General features: G+C 52.1%; 2 protein-coding genes across 3 annotated transcripts; one reads left to right on the forward strand and one right to left on the reverse strand.

Moving 5' to 3' along the window:
* The first annotated feature begins 3,013 nt into the window (after positions 1-3,013).
* On the forward strand, positions 3,014-13,589 carry Keap1 (kelch like ECH associated protein 1). 2 transcript variants are annotated; one of them, XM_052188938.1, is made up of 6 exons: positions 3,014-3,230; positions 4,576-5,261; positions 9,281-9,966; positions 11,432-11,637; positions 11,922-12,098; positions 12,478-13,589. In XM_052188938.1, the coding sequence occupies exons 2-6, from the start codon at positions 4,623-4,625 to the stop codon at positions 12,642-12,644; spliced, it is 1,875 nt and encodes a 624-aa protein (XP_052044898.1). In that variant the 5' UTR covers positions 3,014-3,230; positions 4,576-4,622; the 3' UTR covers positions 12,645-13,589. The 2 variants fall into 2 exon arrangements, with proteins under 2 accessions (XP_052044898.1, XP_052044899.1); XM_052188939.1 differs by lacking the exon at positions 3,014-3,230 and adding an exon at positions 3,262-3,518.
* Positions 13,590-19,614: 6,025 nt separating this feature from the next.
* On the reverse strand, positions 19,615-20,452 carry LOC127689811 (ubiquitin-conjugating enzyme E2 N-like). Its single transcript, XM_052189394.1, has 2 exons — positions 20,446-20,452; positions 19,615-20,128 (listed from the first exon to the last, which is right to left on the reverse strand). Exons 1-2 carry the CDS (start codon positions 20,450-20,452, stop codon positions 19,671-19,673), a joined length of 465 nt encoding a protein of 154 aa, XP_052045354.1. The 3' UTR covers positions 19,615-19,670.
* Between the last annotated feature and the right edge of the window lie 1,084 nt (positions 20,453-21,536).

Raw genomic sequence — 21,536 nt, forward strand, 5'->3', positions numbered from 1 at the left:
TATCGCTGGGACCCCTGGCCCCACCATCCTGCCCCCGTTTGGTTAGGTTTGGTTTCTCACTAATTATGACAAACATCCCCTAATTTCCTATGGTGAGAAGCTCTTAGAGTGTTCATCAGCCTTCCCCAGTCCGAGAACAGATTCCTTTAGTTGCCCATCCTGCAAATATCCCCCCTCAGCCCCTTCGCCATCTCCCCCCCACACAGCATAGGGCTTAAACTGTTCATTAAAGCTGCCTGTGATCTTGTCAACTTCGGCCATGTTCATCCGGTTGGACAAGAGGTCCTTGATACGGGTGATGCGGTGGCTCTGAGCTCCTAGAGGTCCACGGCCTCTGGCTCTGACTGCTGCTGCGCACTCCAGGGTCAGCACGAGCACACGAGACGACGCTTCTTGTACCCAGGCTGACTTTAAACATGCTACGAAGCCAAAGACACGATCTTCTACTTGTGAATGTAGTTTCCTGTGAGCACAGGTGTGCTCTGCCACACCAGGCTTACACTGTGTGGGGACGGAACCCAGGACGCTAGCCAGGCAGGAGCTCCTCTGAGCTACGGTCCCAGAAGAAACTAACGCTGATTTTCCTCACCCCAGTGTCTTAGTAAGGCTTATTTATCCTTGGGACCCAGGCAGGAGGGGTCTGGCTAGACTCTCTTGAAGACTCTGCATTGTTGGGGGAGGATATGGAGCTCTGGTTTGTGTCTATAAGACTTGCCTTCCATAGCATCCCTAGAAGATCCTCAGACGCATTCATGACCCTGGCACACTTGCCTGGCTGGTGGGCTGCACAGATACTGGTGTGGTGGTGGTAGTGTGTGTATGGTGTGTGTGTGTGTGTGTGTGGTGTGTATGTGTGTGTGCGTGCGTGTGTGTGTGTGTGGTGTGTGCGCGTACGCGTGTATGTGCGTGTGCGTGCGTGCGTGCGTGTGTGTGTGTGTGTGTGTGTGTGTGTGTGTGTGTGTGTCAGGGTATGGGAAGGACTCTGGCTGCAGTTTAAACTGCCGGGCGCCACCTTGCAGCAACCCTGGGAATTGCCTGGGTTCTGCTTCGGGCCGCTGGTTAAGGTACAGCGCGCCCCCTTGAGGCAATTCTGGGAACTTGAAGCAGCGTGAAAGCGGGTGGGGGTGGGGTGAGCTCAGGCTGGATTGCAGGTCGCAGCTTGCAGGCTAGCGGGGGTGGGGGATGGGGCACGGTCCGGCTGGCTCCCAGAAACCCTCCCCACAGTTCCAGTATCTTTCCTGGTGTGTTGGTTTGGTGGTTTGACAGTAGGAGATTTAGAGATTCTGATACTAAATTTAAAAAGTACCCAATACCCTATTTAAATACTAAATTTAAAAAATGCCCTGCGTTATTGTTATTCTGTTTTGTTTAAATTATTAACTTAATAGAACAAAATAAGGTCTTACTCTACAGCCCTAGCTGGCCTGGAACTTGCTATGAGCCCAGACTTGTCTCAAATTTAGAGATCCATCTGTCTCTGCCTCTTGGAAAATTAAAACTATTCAGCACCATGTCTGGCTTTACTCCGCCCGCACCGTCCTGGACAGAGTCTCACTGCGCAGTCTGGGCGGTTCTCAAGCATTCAACCCTCTGCTTCAGACTCCCCGGAGGTAAAAGTCTTTTTGTTGTTGTTGTTGCTGTTGTTGTTTTGTTTTTTTTTTTTTGTTTTTGTTTTTTTGGATTTGGTTTTTTTGAGACAGGGTTTCTCTGTGTAGCCCTGGCCATCCTGGAACTCACTCTGTAGACCAGGCTGGCCTTGAACTCAGAAATCCGCCTGCCTCTGCCTCCCAGAGTGCTGGGATTATAGGCGTGCCACCACCACCGCCCGGCTCCACGCCTTTATACAGACTTACGTGCAGGCAAAACAGCAATGCACATGAGATTAAAAATAAATAAAAATTTAAAAACCAGTAAAGCAGGATGCAGAATTATTCAGCACTGGGGAGGTGGAGGTAGGGAATTCAGAGTTCAAAGCCAGCCTGGGCTAAAAATGACATCCTGCCTGCACCAATCAATCAGTCAATTAATAAATATCAAAAAGTTGTATTTAAATTTGTTTTATGTGTATCGGTGTTTTGTCTTCGTCGGTCCGGTGCCTGTGGAGACCAGAAGAGGGTATTGCATCCCCTGGAACTGAAGTTACAGTATTCATTTCCATCCTAATACCAGTTCTGGGAGTTGAACCTGGGTCCTCTGAAAGGGCAGTCAGTGCTGTAACCACTGGGCCATCTCTCCAGCACCAATAGGAAATAACTATTTTTCAAGATTAATTTGTGTGTGTATTCGGAGGTTAGCGGACAACCTGGAGGACTAAGTTTTCTGCTGCCCTCTGAGTGCCAGGGATGAAACTGAGGTTACCAGAATTGGCCAAACACACCTTTACCCACTGGTATCCTGAGTTGCACCTTGCAGGATCCACACAGGGGAAGAGAATCAGTTTCTGCCAGCCATCCCCCGACAGAGGTCTTCCCCCAACACAAGCACACACACACACACACACACACACACACACACACACACATTAATGTACGCGAAGCCCTGCATGGTGTCACAGCCTTTAATCCTAGCACGTTGGAAGCAGAGGCAGGAGAGTCTCTGGGTGTTCAAGGCCAACCAGGACTAAGTAATGCGGCCGGTCTCAAAAAGAAGTTAGAAGGCTGGAGTGATGGCTCCGCAGATAAGAGGCTCAGCTCTTGCAGAGGATCAGGGATCAATTCCCCCATCCACGTGGTGTAACTTTAGGGGACCCTGCACAGCCCACGGTGCACAAAGACGCACACAAAACACCCCCACACATAAAGAAAAACACAAATTGAAATAAAAACCTTGCAACGTTCTTTTTAAAGAAGATAAATGTCTCAACCAGGTAGATGGGTCAGGCTGGACCGTGCAGGGCGTGGGAGGGTCGGGCGGTGCAGGTTCAGCTGGAGGCAGTTCTGGACAGCCTAACCCGGAGGCAGGCTCCTGGGGCCGCCCAGACCCACGCCCTGCTCCCTTCGCCCCGGCACCTGCAGGAAGGGCTGGAACCGCCTCTGCGTGCCCGCCGCCCGTTTCCGCCCTCCCGCTCCTCCCACGCGTGCCGCCCGGGACCCCGCAGCACCGCTGCCTCGATCCGAGGTCCCCCCCCTCGTCCCTCTCCGCTCCTCCCGGAAGCGCAGCGCGTGGCGGCCCCGAGGCGCGGATTGGACGCGTGGCACCCACAGAGACACCCGGGGGTGGGTGGGACGGAGGTGAGCGAACGCCCGCGGAGGATGCGGTGGGGAGCCAGCTCCGGGCGCTGCCTGCGGTCGCGCGTGGGGGCCGTGCACGCGGCGGGAGGGGAGTGCGTGCCCCCCACCCCAAGCGCGCACCCTGCCGTCGAGTCCGCGTGCCCGCCGAGGGTGGTGGCCCGGGCGAGCGGCGGGTAGGGGTCGCCCGCGGCAGGCGCCCCGGGACTCTTATTGTGACAGGGTGGCGCGCTGTGCTTAGTCACCGTGACCCGCGCGGCGGAGGCGGAGGCAGAGCGCGGCCATGGCGGGGTGAGTGCGCCGCTCCGGGCCGCGGCCCGGGACCAGGCCCCGCGGGCTCTCCGGGCGGCAGGGCTGCGCCTCCGAGCGGTGGGGAGGCCGCTGGAGCGGGCACCGGGCACCGGGCGGCCGCTGCACAGCCTCCTGCGCAATGCCAGGCCCGAGCTCCGGCAGTGTGCTCACGCGTGACAGTCGCTCACTTACTGGGGCCCCTGGAGCATTTCATCCCCCCACGGTGATCTCATAGACATAACACGCGGGGATGCGACTCCAGGCTGAGCCCCAGAACCCGGGGAGCCGGAGGCAGACCCTCTCTGTCTCCCCACATCTTCTCTGAAAGCATGACCTTCCCCGGCCCCAGGTCTCCAGGGTCTCCCGAGTCCGTCCCCGTCCGCGGGTGTCCGGATGCTGCACACGCTCCTGCCCCAGGACCTTGGTGCTCGCTTAGTGTTTTCTATACAGACCTTCCCGCATTTTCGGGCCTTTTCTGTCTTCCTGCTGTGTCTCTGGAGCTTAGAACAGTTCCAAGTACTTAAATGGCAGGCTCTGTAAATTTTGGTGATGTGGTAAAGAAAGGAGTTTGACATGGACGAAGGGAGGGGAAGGCTGGGGCACGGGTGAAGAGGTTGGAAAGGGGGGTGAGGGGCTTTGCAGGCCCCTGAGGAGCTGGGTGTCCACTCTTGGGCTCGGTGAGAGGTGTTGGGTGATTCTGAGCAGGGAAAGGAACATGATATGTCCCGAAGGCCGGTGAGTTGAGGAGACCTTAGTTTGAATGGAGCCGGGTGTGTCCAGTTGGCTTGGCAAAAACTGCACTAGATAGCATTGCTTAGTCTTGCAAAAAAAGAAGCCTGGCTGGACATGGAGGCACAAACTGTAATCCCAGCACACGGGAGGGTGAGGAGTTCCGCAGCCTGCATAGTTTGGTTGCACAGTGAGTTTGAGGCCAGCCTAGGCTAAGACCCTGTCTCAAAAAATAAACAAAACAAAACAAAACAAAAAAAAAATGGCAGGGTCTGGTCTAACCCAGCCTCCGTCCCGTCCTCAGCGCCATACTCTTCCCTCCCTCCAGGCTCCTAACCGCTAGTGGAGGAACTGTATCTCGTCATCAGGAACCCCATGCAGCCCGAACCCAAGCCTAGCGGGCCTCCCCGCAGCAGCCAGTTCCTGCCCCTGTCGTCAAAGTGCCCCGAGGGGGCTGGGGACGCAGTGATGTACGCCTCCACGGAGTGCAAGGCGGAGGTGACGCCCTCGCGGGACGGGAACCGAACCTTCAGCTACACACTAGAGGATCACACCAAGCAGGCTTTCGGCATCATGAACGAGCTCCGGCTGAGCCAGCAGCTCTGTGACGTGACCCTGCAGGTCAAATATGAGGACATCCCCGCCGCCCAGTTCATGGCCCACAAGGTGGTGCTGGCCTCGTCCAGCCCCGTCTTCAAAGCCATGTTCACCAACGGGCTTCGGGAGCAGGGCATGGAGGTGGTGTCTATTGAAGGCATCCACCCTAAGGTCATGGAAAGGCTGATCGAGTTCGCCTACACAGCCTCCATCTCCGTGGGCGAGAAGTGCGTGCTGCACGTGATGAACGGGGCCGTCATGTACCAGATCGACAGCGTGGTCCGAGCCTGCAGCGACTTCCTGGTGCAGCAGCTGGACCCCAGCAACGCCATCGGCATCGCCAACTTCGCCGAGCAGATCGGCTGCACCGAGCTGCACCAGCGCGCCCGGGAATACATCTACATGCACTTCGGGGAGGTGAGTGACACCTGGGGTTTGGGCTCGGTTGTCACAGAAGTGGGACAGGCCAGCGTGGCGCCCACTCCGGAGACAGACTGGAGGGAAACTGGTCGGTGTTTTAACTCCTCCTTTTCTCCCATAGGCTCTCATGTAGCACAGGCTGGCCCCAGTCTGGTTGTGTATCTGAGGATGGCTTTGAATTCCTGATTCCTGCCTCAGTCTGTTGAGTGCTGTAGTTACAGACTGTAGTTACGGGATGGATGGAAGTCAGGGTTCTGCTACCCACAGAGCCCCAGGACTTGATTTTACGTTTGTTTTAAAATAATTTTTTTTTTAAATTTATTTTAGGTGGAATGGTGTTTTGCCTGAATGTATATCTGTGTGTGAAAGTGTCAGATCTTGGAATTACAGACAGTTGTAAGCTGCTATGTGGGTGCTGGGATTTGAACTCTGGTCCTCTGGAAGAGCAGTCAGTGGTACCGTCAACTGCTGAGCTGTCCCTCCAGCACCTTTTATTTTATTTTATTTTATTTTATTTTTTGACAGTCTTCTTTAGCTGAAGCATTTTTGGTTTTTTTTTTTTTTAATCTATTTTTGTTTTTCAAGACAGGGTTTCTTTGTGTGACAGTCCTGTCTGTCCTGGACCTTAATTTGTAGACCAGCCTGGCCTCGAACTAACAGAGATCTTCCTGTCTCTGGCATTAAAGGCATGTGCCACCACACTTGGCTATTGAAGCTGCCTTTTTTTTTCCCTTTAATTATATGTGAGTACACTGTAGCTGTCTTCAGACACACCAGAAGAGGGCATCAGATCTCATTACGGATGGTTGTGAGTCACCATGTCCTGGCTGGGATTTGAACTCAGAATCTTTGAAAGAGTAGTCAGTGCTCTTTTTTTTTTTCTCCCGAGACAGGGTTTCTCTGTGTAGCCCTGGCTGTCCTGGAGCTCACTCTGTAGACCAGGCTGGCCTTGAACTCAGAAATCCACCTGCCTCTGCCTCCCAAGTGCTGGGATTAAAGGTGTGAGCCCACTCCTGGCTCGAAGCTGCTTTTTTGTTTTGTTTTAATAAAGTCCTGTTTGTGCTGTCACATTCTGAGTGCTGAGATCACAGGCAAGTAACCCACACTCTAAAAAAGTAAAAAAAAAAAAAAAAAGGAAAAATTATATTTATTTGTGTGTGTATAAATGTACTGTTCTTGTGTATAACTCAGAGGACAAATTGCAGGAGCTGGCTCTCTCTTCTACCTTATATATATTTCTAGGTTAAACTCAGGTAGGTCTGGCAGAAAAGTGCCTTTACCCACAAAGCCACATTGCTGGTCTGAAAACTCAGATTCTTTAAAAAAAAAAAAAAAAGCCGGGCGGTGGTTGCCACGCCTTTAATTCCAGCACTTGGGAGGCAGAGGCAGGCGGATTTCTGAGTTTGAGGCCAGCCTGGTCTACAGAGTGAGTTCCAGGACAGCCAGGGCTACACAGAGAAACCCTGTCTTGAAAAAAACAAAACAAAACAAAAAACCAAACAGAAAATAAAACTCAGATTCTGAGCCCCTGATAAATATAGAGGGCCCTGAGGAGCAGGTGAAGCTGTGAAGCTAAGCCCTCCCAGTGCCTCAGCAGCCTCATCTCTCTGGTGTTAAAAGTTGTGATGGCTAGCCTGGGCTACACAGGCTCTGTCTAAAAAGTGTGTGTGTGTGTGTGTGTGTGTGTGTGTGTGTGTGTGTGTGGTGCACGCCTTTAATCCTAGCACTCAGGAGGCAGAGGCAGGCAGATCTCTCGGTTCAAGGCTAGCCTGATCTACAGAGGGAATCCCAAGATAGCCCCTTCCTAAAGCAGGGGCAAAGTGTGATGAACAGTCAGTCAACAGTACCCATCACTCACACAGTCAGTCAATGGAACCCATCACTCACACAGTCAGGCAACAGAACGCACCCTCACACAGTCAGTCAACAGAATACACCCTCACACAGTCAGTCAACAGTACCCATCACTCACACAGTCAGTCAATGGAACCCATCACTCACACAGTCAGGCAACAGAACACACCCTCACACAGTCAGTCAACAGAACCCACGCTCACACAGTCAGTCTACTGTACCCACCGTCAGTCAACGGTACCCACCCTCACACATGCATTGGCCAGCTTGACTTGGCCTTTTCTGGGTTCAGTTGGCATTGCTTTCATTTTCATTTCTCAGTGCAGGAAGTCCTCAAGGGAAAGAAAGAGGACAGTGTCGGGAGAGCCCGTCAGCGGCATCCTTGCTCTTGGGTGGCAGTGTCTAGAAAAGTCTGCTGGGCATGACCGCATTCTGAACGTCACCAACCCAGACCCCAAGTCTGCAAAGCTCCCAAAGCCTTTGAGCACGTGTGTCAGTACAGTTGCACACCTGACACACTCACGGGGTGGGTGACAGTGACCGCACAGGCACATTAAACACACGGCACAGCATCTTCAGAGGGCCGGCGAGCCACTGCATCGCAAGAACACTTTCCCAGCGTGCATAGCGCCCTGGGTTCCATGCCCACCTCACGTGACCAAGTGTGGCTGTGCACTGGGTAGGCAAAGGCAGGAAGATCTGCGAGGCCAGCCTGCTCTGCATAACAAGTTCTGGGCCAGTTACTCACACACACACACACACATACACTCATACACACTCACACACACTCACACACTCACACACACACACACACACAGAGCCTTGAAGCTGTGGAAGGTCTATAAGGACCAGCATAAATGTAGTTTGTTTATTATGACATCAGGTTGGAATAGCCAGGCTTTTGTCTGAAACCCAAGATCCTCACGTGTCAGGTCCCCAAGTGCTGAGACTTGACATGGGCCTTGGCCGCCCCCTTGAAGTTCTGCTTACACCATACTAATTCCTGAGACTCTCATCATGTGCATAAAATATTCCTACAACTGAAAAAGCAAGTACCAAGCTGTAAGCTGCCTGTCATTTATGTTTTATTTTTATTAATATAAAATTTGTGTTGTATTTATTTAGGGGGCGATGCATGTGCCACAGTTCATGTGGAGGTCAGAAGACAACTTGCAGAAGTTGATTCTTCCCTTCCAGCCTAAGAGTCCTGGGGGTTAAACAAACAAAGGCACAAGCCTGGTGCCTTTCTGAGCTGGCACTCGCTGCCTTGGCGGAAGAGCAGTGCCAGGGCCCAAGGTGGAGGGTGCAGGCGGCCCACCAGACACAAGCCGTGGTGCAGTCCACACACACAATAAACCAATGAATATTACATGTAATCACCAATGAATAATTACATGTAATTACAATTTTTTTTGGGTTTTTTTTCTTTGTTTGTTTTGTTTTGTTTTTTTATTTTTTTTATTTTTTTTCTTGAGACAGGTTTTCTCTGTGTAGCCCTGGCTGTCCTGGAACTCACTCTGTAGACCAGGCTGGCCTCGAACTCAGAAATCCGCCTGCCTCTGCCTCCCAAGTGCTGGGATTACAGGCGTGCGCCACCACACCTGGCCAAATATGTTTTTTTTTTTTTTAAGAGAGGGTCTTACTATGTAGAACAAGTGGCCTGGAACTCACAGACCTCTCCTGCCTCTCCCTTCCAAGTGGCCATTCATTCGATGCTGGGATTAAAGGCAATAGGATCTTTTTTTTTTTTAAAGATTTATATTTCTATGAGTACACTGTAGCTGTCTTCAGACACACCAGAAGAGGGCATTGGAGCCCATTACAGATGGTTGTGAGCCACCATGTGGTTGCTGGGAGTTGAACTCAGGACATCTCTCCGCCCTTGATATAGGATCTTACTCTGTTGTCCTAGCTGGTGTAGAACTGACTTATGTAGACCAGGCTGGCCTTGAATTCAGACATCCTCTTGCCTCTGCCTCCCGTGAGATGGCGAGTTATAGGAGTGTGACACACACACACTCACACACACACACACTCAGACACATACATTTAAAACCAAAATCAATACGGGTGCCTAAAGAGACCACACCGTGACGTGTGTAATGCCCGGTGTGTGGGTGCGCGGCCAGGAGGGCTGCCCTTCTCACCTGCGCTCCCTGCAGGTGGCCAAGCAGGAGGAGTTCTTCAACCTGTCACACTGCCAGCTAGCCACGCTCATCAGCCGTGACGATCTGAACGTGCGCTGCGAGTCCGAGGTGTTCCACGCGTGCATCGACTGGGTCAAATACGACTGCCCGCAGAGGCGCTTCTACGTGCAGGCACTGCTGCGGGCCGTGCGCTGCCACGCGCTCACGCCGCGCTTCCTGCAGACGCAGCTGCAGAAGTGCGAGATCCTGCAGGCCGACGCGCGCTGCAAGGACTACCTGGTGCAGATCTTCCAGGAGCTCACGCTGCACAAGCCCACGCAGGCGGTGCCCTGCCGCGCGCCCAAGGTGGGCCGCCTCATCTACACGGCGGGCGGTTACTTCCGACAGTCGCTCAGCTACCTGGAGGCCTACAACCCGAGCACCGGCTCCTGGCTGCGCCTGGCCGACCTGCAGGTGCCACGCAGCGGGCTGGCAGGCTGCGTGGTGGGCGGGCTGCTGTACGCTGTGGGCGGACGCAACAACTCTCCGGACGGCAACACTGATTCCAACGCCCTGGACTGCTACAACCCCATGACCAACCAGTGGTCGCCCTGTGCCTCTATGAGCGTGCCGCGCAACCGCATCGGGGTGGGGGTCATAGATGGCCACATCTACGCAGTCGGGGGTTCCCACGGCTGCATCCACCACAGCAGCGTGGAGAGGTGAGCACCGAGGGCCCAAAGGGACGGCTCCTGTTCGTATGAGGTTGAGTGGCTGCGGTGTCCATCCTCGGTGTCCAGAGTTGGGAGATGCTGGAGGGGCTGTCCCAAGCCTGTAGGAACCACCTCTGCACCCTGGGGACAGTAGGAATTGGGAATTATGTTGTGCTGTTTATAACTACGTTAAAATGTATCATTTGATGGGGATGTAGTTAAATGGTAGTGCTATGGTCTCTCTCTTTCTTAAAGATTTTATTTATTTTATGTGTATAAGTACTCTGTCGCTGTCTTCAGACACACAGAAGAAGGCATCAGATCCCATTACAGATGGTTGTGAGCCACCGTGTGGTTGCTGGGAACTGAACTCGGGACCTCTGGGAAGAGCAGTCCGTGCTCTTAGCCGCTGAGCCGTCTCTCCATCCTCTAGTCTCTTGTGAATCCAGGGTATAGGTCTCATCCCCAGCACTGCCAAAAGAGAGGGAAAAGAAGAAGAAGGAGAAGGGCTGGGGTGTGACTTGGTTGGCCCAGTGCCCTCATAAACCTGGGGCTGCGGTGCACACCAGCTGTCATCCCAGTGCTTGCGAGGCGGAGGGAGGAGGATCAGGAATTTAGGATTATCTTTGGAGGCATGGCACCCTCAAGGCTAGCCTGGGATATCAGAGACCCTGACTCAAGACAGACAAACAGCTCCCCTCCTCCACTGCCCTCGCACACACAAATTTAGGACTTGGAGCAAGGGTAAGAAATTGAGAAAAGTTTAAGTTTTGTGTTTGTAGTGCTGGGAATAGAAGCTAGGAACCTGTGCATGCTAGGCTAACCCCACCCGGAGCCTGAAATTGGAATTTTAAACAAATGCCCTAGGGGCCTCTAATGTGTGTGGTCTGTGACTAGGATTGTGGGATGATGCCTCCCCCTGAGCGGGCCGCTTGCCAGAAGGACAGGGGCAGTAGTAATAACTCCAGGAACACAGGTATGGACCGACGCCGCTGGGCCAGCCGGGGCCTGCTCACCCGTCTCTGATCATGGTGCTTGGAGAACAACCTGGGAGAACAGTTAAGACATCTGGAGTTGAACACGCCCAGATGTTACTTAGTGACCCTGGATGTCCTACCCCACATTTCCATAGCAAATCTCGTTGTGGTGGGAGGCAGTGAGTCCCGCTAGGGCTGAAGGGCACAGGTACAGCCCAGCAAGAAAAGCCGTCCAGGCTTAAGGGACTCGCTGTTGCTGTCATAATCCAGGACAGTGAGCCTCGGTTCTGCTGACCCCCTCGGGTCGTGAGCCAGGCGTGGAGCTGCATATCCTTAATCCCAGCACTGAGGGACTGAAGCGGGAGGTCACAGAGCGTTCAAGGCTAGCTTGGACTGTATAGCAGGGTTCCATCTCCAAAAACAGACTAAATAAAAAGTGCTAGTAGATGGTGGGCCTTGGTGTAGGAGGTGACCACGGGGTGTTATGTCCTTTGCAGATATGAACCAGAGCGGGATGAGTGGCACTTAGTAGCGCCAATGTTGACACGGAGGATCGGCGTGGGCGTGGCGGTGCTCAACCGCTTGCTGTATGCGGTGGGGGGCTTTGATGGGACGAGCCGCCTCAACTCTGCAGAGTGTTACTATCCTGAGAGGAATGAGTGGCGGATGATCACACCAATGAATACCATCCGGAGCGGGGCCGGTGAGTGGGGCACGGAGTGCAGACACACCCAGCCCAGCGAGGCGAGGAAGGGCTTCCTTCATCTACCCTGGCCCCTGTCGGTTTTGTTTTGTTTGAGTCAGCGTCTTACATAACTGAGGCTGCCCTCAAAGTCCCTATGTAGCTGAGGCTGACTTTGAACTCCTGATCCTTCTACCCCAGCTTCTCCAGTGGGGGAGGGAAGGTCAGTGGCTGCTAAGGTCCCTTGTTCAGTGGCACGCCCCCCTCAGGCTCTGGTGAGTCCCACTGCGCGCTTCTTTCTTTAGGGGTCTGCGTGCTGCACAACTGTATCTATGCAGCAGGGGGCTACGATGGGCAGGACCAGCTCAACAGCGTGGAGCGCTACGACGTGGAGACAGAGACCTGGGCGTTCGTAGCCCCCATGAAGCATCGCCGGAGTGCGCTGGGGATTACTGTGCACCAGGGCAGGATCTTCGTCCTCGGTGAGGCCCTCAGAGGCTGGGTCAGGGTGAAAATCACACTTCCGTGTCCATATCTTTTCTTTTTCAAGTTTTGGTGCTGAGTAGAGAAGCCAGAGACTCCTGAATGCTTGGCAAGTGTTTTTTAGTTGTGCCTCGCCCCACTGGGGGATTCCTGGCTGCAGCTCCACCCCTGAGCCACTCCCCACCGCTCCCACCACACTCCCCACCCTGTACCCCGTCTTCACTGGGAAGGCTAGGCAGAGCTCTAGACTGAGCCACATCCCACCCCCTTCCTGACTATCGCAAGCAGACGGCTTCTTTTCCCTTCTGTTCTCTGTCACCCTGCATGGTGGGCCGAGTTCTCTGAGGCGGGTGACCATTCTCTTCATTGTCCCTGCAGGAGGCTATGATGGCCACACTTTTCTGGACAGTGTGGAATGCTATGACCCAGACAGTGACACCTGGAGTGAGGTGACCCGCATGACATCTGGCCGCAGCGGTGTGGGTGTCGCTGTCACCATGGAACCCTGCCGGAAGCAAATTGACCAACAAAACTGTACCTGCTGAAGCACTTGGAATACCTGAGCACTGACGACAGGACAGGAAAACAGGCTGTGTGTGGCTGCTGTCTCTGCACTAAAGAAAAGAGAAGAAGAAAACAAACCACAAACAGAAAACACGTGCAGAAGAGGCGGCAGCAGAAGTCAGCCCTCCTTCCTTAGGGCGGCTGGGATGCCTTGTAAAGGACCTTGTGGGAGACCAGAACTCAAATCCATGGGCCCAACTGTCACAGCCCTGGGGCATCCAAGGCTGCCATCTTGGATGGGGTACAGGTGGGGCACCCTCACAGGACAGAGGCCCTCAACTCTCTCCACCAGCACCCACACCCCTTAAGCAGGCGATCACATCTTTTTTAACTGCAACTTGGTGATCAATTCCAGGGGACGAGGGGAAGAAGGGACAGCTGAGGCCAGGGGCTGAGGCTCCCTGGACTTGGGGCCCTGGGGACAAGCCTACACAGAGAAGTCTCTGGGCTGTAAGCCCTGAACAGTTATTTTGTTAAATACCCTGTAACTTTCCCATGGGAGTAAAGAATGAGTAGGCAGTGTCTCCTACACAGGTCCTCAGAGGGCGGTGGAGTCCCTCGGGGAGAGACAGCTCTTCTATTGAAATCCACACAGACCCTGGTGGACGGGCCGGAATCTGAGCCGTCTGTGTCTCCACTCGCCCGTGTACATTCTGCTCATACAGGGCGTCCCGCCCCCTCGTGGGACACACACTGTCAGTTTCAGGGCATTAGAAGCCAATGACCTCACTTCTGTGCCACTTCTCCTGGGGCCTCCTGTGTTTAGCTTCGTTTCTAGATGGGCTCATTGTAGTCCAGGATGGCCTTCAGGTCAGACGCCTGTCCCCGCCTCCTGAATGCTGGGGTTACACCTGTATATTACAGTGCCCGGTTCCTGCTTCTCCTTTTTGTACCCAAGCAGGAAAATAAAGATTTCTGGGACATTAGGTGTGACTCTGGCTCAGAGCTAAGCTGGCATGTATGAGCCCTGGGCTCCAATCCCTAGCACCCATGGGCATAGTGGGTCACACCTGTAATCCTAGCAGCAGGGGAAAGAACCGGGCGGATAAACTCAGAGTCCTGCTGGAGTACACACATAACCAGTGTCTCAGAGTAACGGCCGGGCAGGGGTGGCACACGTCTTTAGTCCCTGCACTTTGGAGTCAGAGGCAAGTGGATCTCTGCTAAGTTTGCAGCCAGTCTGGTCTTCAGAGTAAGTTCAAGGATAGGCAGGGCTGTTATACAGAGAAACTGTCTCAAAAAAAAAAAAAAAGATAAAAAGAAAACAAAAAAACCCCATGTGCAACCATGCTGGGCTCTTGGGAATATTTTTAAAAGCATCAGAAGAAAGACGTGGGTTATCCTGGGCTATCTATGGAGCTGGTAGCTATCCTGGGATACAGTAGACAAGGTCAACAAGGTGCACACCTTTGACCCCAGGAGCTGGCGATGGCTCAGGGGTTAGGAGCATGCGCTGCTTTTCCAGAGCTTAGCTTTGGCCCCAGTGCTCAGGTTTGGTGTCTCCCAGACATCTGAACCCCGGCTCCAGCGGCTCCCCTTTCCTTCCGGGAGTTTCCTTAGATGTCTTCATATGTAAAGTATACCTTGGAGTGGGAGGACAAACCCCAAAGATGGGAAGCTGAGGCAGGAGGATTGTGATTCAAGGCCAGCCTGGGCTACATAGCAAGATCTCTCATATATCTGGAGCTAGGTGTGATGCACACATCTTTTGGTTTGGTTTGGTTTGGTTTGGTTTTTTGAGACAGGATTTCTCTGTATAGCCCTGGCTGTCCTGGAACTCACTCTGTAGACCAGGTTGGCCTCGAACTCAGAAATCCACCTACCTCTGCCTCCCAAGTGCTGGGATTACAGGCGAGTGCCACCAGCGCCCGGCCACACACCTTTTTTAAAGATTTATTTATTATATGTAAGTACACTGTAGCTGTCTTCAGACACCCCAGAAGAGGGTGTCAGATCTCATTACAGATGGTTGTGAGCCACCATGTGGTTGCTGGGATTTGAACTCAGGACCTTTGGAAGACCAGTCAGTGCTCTTAGCCGCTGAGCCATCTCTCCAGCCCCACACACCTTTAATCGCAGCGCTGGGAAGGGACAGGCAGAGCTGGACTCCAGCCCAAGCTACATGCTGAGGTCATGGCATACAGCAAATGAATTAGGGTAGAGAGGTGGCTTCTTGGTTCTTCCCAAGGACCAGAGCCTGGCTCAGAACCAGAGCTATCTGTGGGGCACTTGTCCACAAATTATGGACAGACAGACACACAGCTACATATACCTAAAAAGTCTGTCAGAAAGCTGGAACTGAAGCTCAACAGAGCCCTCGCAGCCGGGCGTGGTGGTGCACACCTTCCATCCCAGCCCTTCGGGGCCTGGAGAGGCTCCTGTGTGCGTGTGCTGTGTGCTTGCATGTGACCTCGCAAAAGCACACATACATTCTTAAAAAATGATTTTTCTAAAGGGTGAAGGAAGCAGATAGTTCTCTGGCTGCCAGGCAGCCTGCGGCACGGTTTGCAGGGTCCGGACGGAAGGAAAGAGAAGGCGGTAGGAGGAAACCTCCAACGTGGGCAGCCTCCAGGGACTTCGTGGACGCCGCCTGCGTCGCATTTTCAGCATTTCTGATCTTTCTTACAATTTGAATCATGCTTGTTTGGGGAGAGGGAGAGGTGCAGACACACTGACGGTTATGTGGAGGTCAGGAGAACTTTCAGGAGTGGGTCCTTCTGCCACGTGGGCCGACGGCTGGCGGCAAGCCCCTCTCCCCACTGAGCCTTCTCATTGGCTCTCCCTGGCGCCACTCAGCATGTGGATAAAGGAAACTACTGCAGGTCCTGTGCCTGGCAGGGAGGTCGGAAGAACCGAGTGCCCCTGAGGAGATGAGGCTCCCAGTGCATCTCCTCTCACCGGGCCTCCCTCCGTGGTGGGGTCGGGGGAGGGTTACGGCCCTCTTGCTCGCTCGCTCGCTCGCTCAGGTCAAGGGCTCTGAGTCCCGGAAGCTGCCGGGTCTCAGGGTCAGGTGCGTTCGTTGGTCGTTATCTCTGAGACAGGACTTTGGACAGCTAAGCACGCCCTGCAGGGGTGAGATCGGCTGGGGGCCAGATTTAAGCTGCTGACCCCCCTCCCGTGTTGGGGCTTGAACCCAGGGTCTATCACACACTAAATATGTGCTCTACCAATGAGCTAGACATCCTCAGGCCCCAAAACGAGCATTTCCTTCCTTCCTTTTTTTTTTTTTTCTAATTTGTCTTAATGTTTTTCGAGACAGGGTTTCTCTGTGTAGCCCTGGCTGTCCTTGAACTCACTCTATAGACCAGGCTGGTCTGGAACTCAGAGATCTGCCTGTCTCTCTGCCTCTGGAGGCTTGTGCAGCCCCTGCCTGTCTCCCAGTGTGGTTTACATTTCTTTATTGTGTGTTTGTGTGTTGGGGTCAGTGTGTTGCGGCCTGTGTGTGGATAGAGGCCAGAGGACGATGTGTTAGAGTTGGCTGATTCTTTCTACTCCATGGGTCCCTGGGATAAAATCGAATCATCCAGATTGGTAGCAAGCCCCTTTCCCACTGAGCCAGTTCACCCACCCTTCCCCAGTCTCTCTGTTTTTGTGTTCATGTGTGTCTGCGGACACATGTGACGTCAGAGCTCAGATGTGACTCCTCGGGAACACGGTCTGCAGCACTTTCTGAGATATGATCTACTCGGACCTGCAGCTAATCGATTAGGCTGAGTGTCTGGCCAGTGTGCTTCAGGGTCCTCCTGCCTATTTCCCTCAACTGGGTTTACAACTGTGCAGCCATTTTTGTTGTTGTTGTTGTTTTTGTTTTGTTTTGGTTGTTTTTTGTTTTTGTTTGGTTTGGATTTTCAAGACAAGGTTTGTCTGTGTAGCGCAGGCTATCCTGGAACTCACTCTGTATGTAGCCTGGCCTTGAACTCACAGAGATCACCTGCCTTTGCCTCCCAGGTGCTGGTATTAAAGGACGTGCCACTGCCTCTGCCACCACCCAAGTGAAAGCACGTTTCTCATTTTAATTTGATTTTAATTTTTGTTAAGTCAGAGAGAGAGAGAGAGAGAGTCAGGCTTGGGGGACATCAGGCTTAGTGGGCATCCTTACCATTTGCCAACCCAAGATCTTATCTTGAGGCAAAACCAATAACAACAACAACAACAACAAAAACCCCAACAAAACCCCAAACCCCCCAGTGGCTGGGGAGATGCGTGGATAAATCACTTTACCACAGGAGAGTGCTGCCTCAGACCCAGCCCCTTGCACCCAGCTCTCCCTGCTGGCTGAGTCTTGGAGACCCTGCCAGGGAAAATAAGAGAGCTATGAAGTCGGGATGTTAAATTGAGGCCACAGAAAATCGCCCAGACACACTTGCAAGCGTCTACATATATCTGCATGCACAGCATATATGCATACATTAGAAAAAAATAAAGACCCGTGAGTCGTGCGGTGGTGGTGCACCCCTTTAAACCTTTAATCACAGCACAAGGGAGGCTGGTGGGTCTCTAAGTTGGAGGCCAGCTTGGTTGACAGAGTGAGATTCTGGACAGCCAGAGCTAAGCAGAGAAATCCTGTCTTGAAAAACAAAGAGACAAACAAAAGCCCAACCTAGTTGGTCCCACTGCAGAAAAGAATTGCAGTCAGGCAGGGCAGTGAGGGAACTCTATGGAAAGCCCTAGTCTCAATCCCAGCACGGCCATAAATAAATAAATTCACCAGCCAACACGGGAGGGGCAGGTGGGTGGAGGTCAAACTGAAACCTCAAAGTTCATGAGGTTGGTACTCAGATCAACAGACTTGGCTAGGGCCAGGCGTGCATCGGGAATGCCGGGCAAAAGGCGAAAGGCTTTGGCTATCATCCAGGGCGGGGCTGCGGTGATTCAGGTTCAGCGCGTGTGGGTAGGCACGTACTGCAGAAGCAGCAAGCGGATTGGAGGAGCGAAGCCAGAGACAGGTGATTAACAAGTTCTCTCTCTGTCTCTGTCTCTTTCTCTGTCTCTGTTTCTGTGTCTCTCTTTCTGTCTCTCTCTGTCTCTCTCACCTCACTATGCTGGAGCTAAAATTCACGGAGCTAAATTTCACGGCTCGTAGGTGCCTTGAAAGCCCACTCTGCCCAGCCACACCCCTGACCTCTGGGGGCGCAGGGTTTCAAAGCAGGGGCTCTATGACTCTCTATTACTGAGCTCAGATCCTCATTGGGGGATTCTTGTGAAGCAGGGGGTTCTCCTACCCGACGTGGGTGCCTCACAGCACGCCAACTTTTTTTTTTTTTTTTTGAGACAGGGTCTGAATACCCATGGCCTAGAACTCACTACACAGAACCTCAAACTCAGAGATCCACTTGCATCTATCCCCCAAGACCCTGGGTCAAAGGCTGCACCCCATGGCCGGCTCTCTTTCATGCTTTTTTTTAATATAGTTTTTAAAGATTTATGTATTTATTATATGTAAGTACACTGTAGTTGTCTTCAGACACACCAGAAGAGGGCATCAGATCCCATTACAGATGGTTGTGAGCCACCGTGGGGTTGCTGGAAATTGGATTCAGGACCTCTGGAAGAGCAGTCGGTGCTCTTAACCGCTGAGCCATCTCTCCAGCCCCTCTTTCATGCTTTTTTTTTTTTTTAAGATTTATTTATTTATTTTATGTATATGAGTAAACTGTAGCTGTACAGGTGGCTGTGAGCCACCATGTGATTGGTGGGATTTGAACTCATAACCTTTGGAAGAGCAGTCAGTGCTCTTAGCCACTAAGCCATCTCTCTAGCCCCTCTTTCATGCTTTTAAGGATGGCATTCTGACAGGGTCTGCTCAGCCAAAGGTCATTCAGTGACAAGGCAGCAAACTCAGGTGCCTCTGGTCACTTGCCGATGCCACACTGTCTATGAAGCAGGTTTACATACAGGTCGTGCTGAGGGAAGCAGAAAGGTTGGGGACCACAGTGCGATCGAAGAGGACCGGGTCTGGTTCCCCGCACCCATGCCGGGCAGCAGAAGGGAAGCCAAAAAAATAAAAATAAATACATAAAAATTAAAAAATCAATGAGAAAGTGGACAATCAAGCTCGTGTCGAGCAGGAAACTCAGAACGACGGTCACGATGAAGGACCACACACATCCCCTCTGACTAAACACCCAAAATGGCGGGATCCGTGTGGGTGGGTACAGTCAGCCACCAAGCTCCTGCGTCTGAAACATCTCCAGCGCAGTCCAGAGAAACAGCCAATCAAAGGCAGCCAGGTTTACAAACCAGCTGAGAGGCAGGACTTGCTGGGATCTGAAACTTTTTTTTTTTTTTAGAATAACAAAAAATATTTTACTAAAACATAAGATTTACAGAAGTTTCCAGACAAGCCATACAAAATGGTCACAAGCCTTTTCTTCGTCTTTTGGGAGTAGGGGTGGGGGACGGAGGATCTAAACTTGACAGCAAAGTCACAATATTATTAGTGAGGACTGTGGTGTTTTATTTAATGTTCCCATTTTGGTTCTGACAATCAAGCTTGTCCATCTACAGCGTCTAAAGTTAGACTTGGCTAGAGAGCATATTCTAAAAAAACTGGTTAGCTGCATTAACCACTGCAGTTAGATCCTTTAAGGGGGGAGGGGAAAGGAGGCCATAAAATTAAAATAAAGCTACTTTCCCCCTAAAAAAATAAAATAAAAACGCCCACATCCCTGGCAGCTAACCCTGACAACTAATCTCCATTCACAGTGCCTTGTACTTTAACCATGATGGGGAGAGGAGTCAAAGCGGAGAGGCCTGCTTCTCAGCGTCTCAGCAACCGGATGATACTTCTAGCCTCTGCTCATGCTTTACAACAGTGAATCAGGACAAGACAGATTTGCTAATGTGCATGTAATCACCAAAGATGAAGATGCCTGGGCTTTTATTTTGTAATGTTTCTAAGACTGTGCCCATTAAATGCGAACAACAACAACAAACCCCCCCCCCCAAAAAAAGGAAGAAGTCTTGGCAGAACAGGAGAAGTGGTGTACACTTGATGATCGATCGACTTAAATATTGTTCATGGCATATAGCCTAGTCCATGCTCTCGCTGTCTCTACGGCTTGGGCTTCGTTGGTCTTCCACTGCTCGGCTACATCATTGGCTAATGGATCATCTGGATTAGGAGCACTTGACAAAGCCTGGATTGATAGCAGAACTGTTCGGATCTGCAGTGCTGGGGACCACTTATCTTTCAAAATATCTAAACATATTCTTCCCAACTTGTCTACATTAGGATGATAAATTTTGGTCATGAAACGTACTTTAGGTGCTGCCATTGGGTATTCTTCTGGAAGGAATAGTTCAAGTTTAAAAGTCCCCCCCTCAAAGGGGGAATCCTGGGGGCCAGCAATGACCACATGAAAATAACGGGCGTTGCTCTCCTCTGGTTCTGCTTTAATGCCAGGAACTGGTTCTGCCAGCAAACGCTGGGTTTCCTTGATGATCCTGCGGGGCAGATCTGAAACTTTTTTAAAAAAAAAATTTGTATGAGTCCACTGTAGCTGTCTTCAGACACACCAGAAGAAGGCATCGAATCCCAGTACAGATGGTTGTGAGCCACCATGTGGTTGCTGGGAACTGAACTCAGGACCTCTGGAAGAGCAGTCGGTGATCTTAACCCCTGAGCCTTCTCTCGAGCCCAGCAATTTGAAACTCTTAAAACAAGGTCATTTGGGCTGAGCAGAGACCATAAGGAAAGCAGCTCCCAGCCTCTGCTCAGCCCAGGATGCGTTCCCAAGGATGGGCCTCTTACACCAATTAGCAGTCAAGGAAATTCTCCACAGGGCATGGTGGCACGCACCTGTTGAAAGGGCTTAAGCAAGTGGTGTTTCTCGTCCCAGGTTTCGGCACCAATGAGAGGACTTAAGCAAAACCCACAGTGTTTCTCATCCAAAGTCACGGCACCAAGTGAAGGGCTTAAAAAGAGAGGATTAGGGGTTAAGGAAGTGTGGCACGGCAGTGTGGGAGAAGGGGGTGCCCAGGCAGGCCCCTGTCCAGGCACTTCTTCCCCCTGAGGGACCACACACACACAGGCATGGTATAGAATAGTTTATTCAGGGTAGGGGATGGGAGTTAGTGGTAAAGAAAGGCAGAGAGAGAGAGTAGAGAAGTGGAGTGGAGGCCGGCCATGACCACGTGGAGAGGGAGCCCCAGAGACAGAGAGGTGAGCGTATGTGGGAGAGTGGAGAGAGCAAAGAGGGAGAGGAGGGGCAAGTAGCCCCTTTTATAGTGGGCCAGATCTCTGGGGGGGTGGGGCATACCTGGCTATTGCCAGGTAGGTGTGGGGTGGAGCTTAGACAGAATACCAACACCTGTAATCCCAGCCCTCAGCATGCAGAGGCCAAGGGCTCCATGAACTAGTGACTAGCATTACTTAACGTGACTCTGCATCAACAACAAAAAAGAAAATGCTCCACAGGCTTGTCTATATGGCTAACGTGGTCTAATCTAAGGCTGCTGCTCCCTGACTGAGACAGCCTCTGGTAACTCTGGGCTGTCGAGTTGACAGCTGAGGCTAACCAGGAGATCATATTTTTTTCTCTTTTTTTCTTTTTGTTTTTTTTCGAGACAGGGTTTCTCTGTGTAGCCCTGGCTGTTCTGGAAATCACTCTGTAGACCAGGCTGGCCTCGAACTCAGAAATCCGCCTGCCTCTGCCTTCCAAGTGCTGGGATCATAGGCATGCACCACCATGCCCAGCAGGAGATCATTTTTTAAAAAGTTTTATATGTATGGGCTGAAGAGATGGCTAAGGTTAAGAGCACTTGCTCTTCCAGAGGACCTGGGTTCAATTCCCAGCACCACATGGCAGCTCACAACCCTCTGTGACTGTAGTTCCTGGGGACCAGAAGCCCTCTGCTGACCTCCAAGGGTG

This window comes from Apodemus sylvaticus, chromosome 7 (assembly GCF_947179515.1).
Source record: "Apodemus sylvaticus chromosome 7, mApoSyl1.1, whole genome shotgun sequence".
Taxonomy (NCBI): domain Eukaryota; kingdom Metazoa; phylum Chordata; class Mammalia; order Rodentia; family Muridae; genus Apodemus; species Apodemus sylvaticus.

Bases quoted from the DNA above. Each gene is read 5' to 3' on its own strand.
- Keap1 (XM_052188938.1), top strand. From the start codon at position 4,623: ATGCAGCCCGAACCCAAGCCTAGCGGGCCTCCCCGCAGCAGCCAGTTC. The intron at 5,262-9,280 runs GTGAGTGACACC...CGCTCCCTGCAG, and splicing joins TCTACATGCACTTCGGGGAG to GTGGCCAAGCAGGAGGAGTT. The intron at 9,967-11,431 runs GTGAGCACCGAG...TGTCCTTTGCAG, and splicing joins CACCACAGCAGCGTGGAGAG to ATATGAACCAGAGCGGGATG.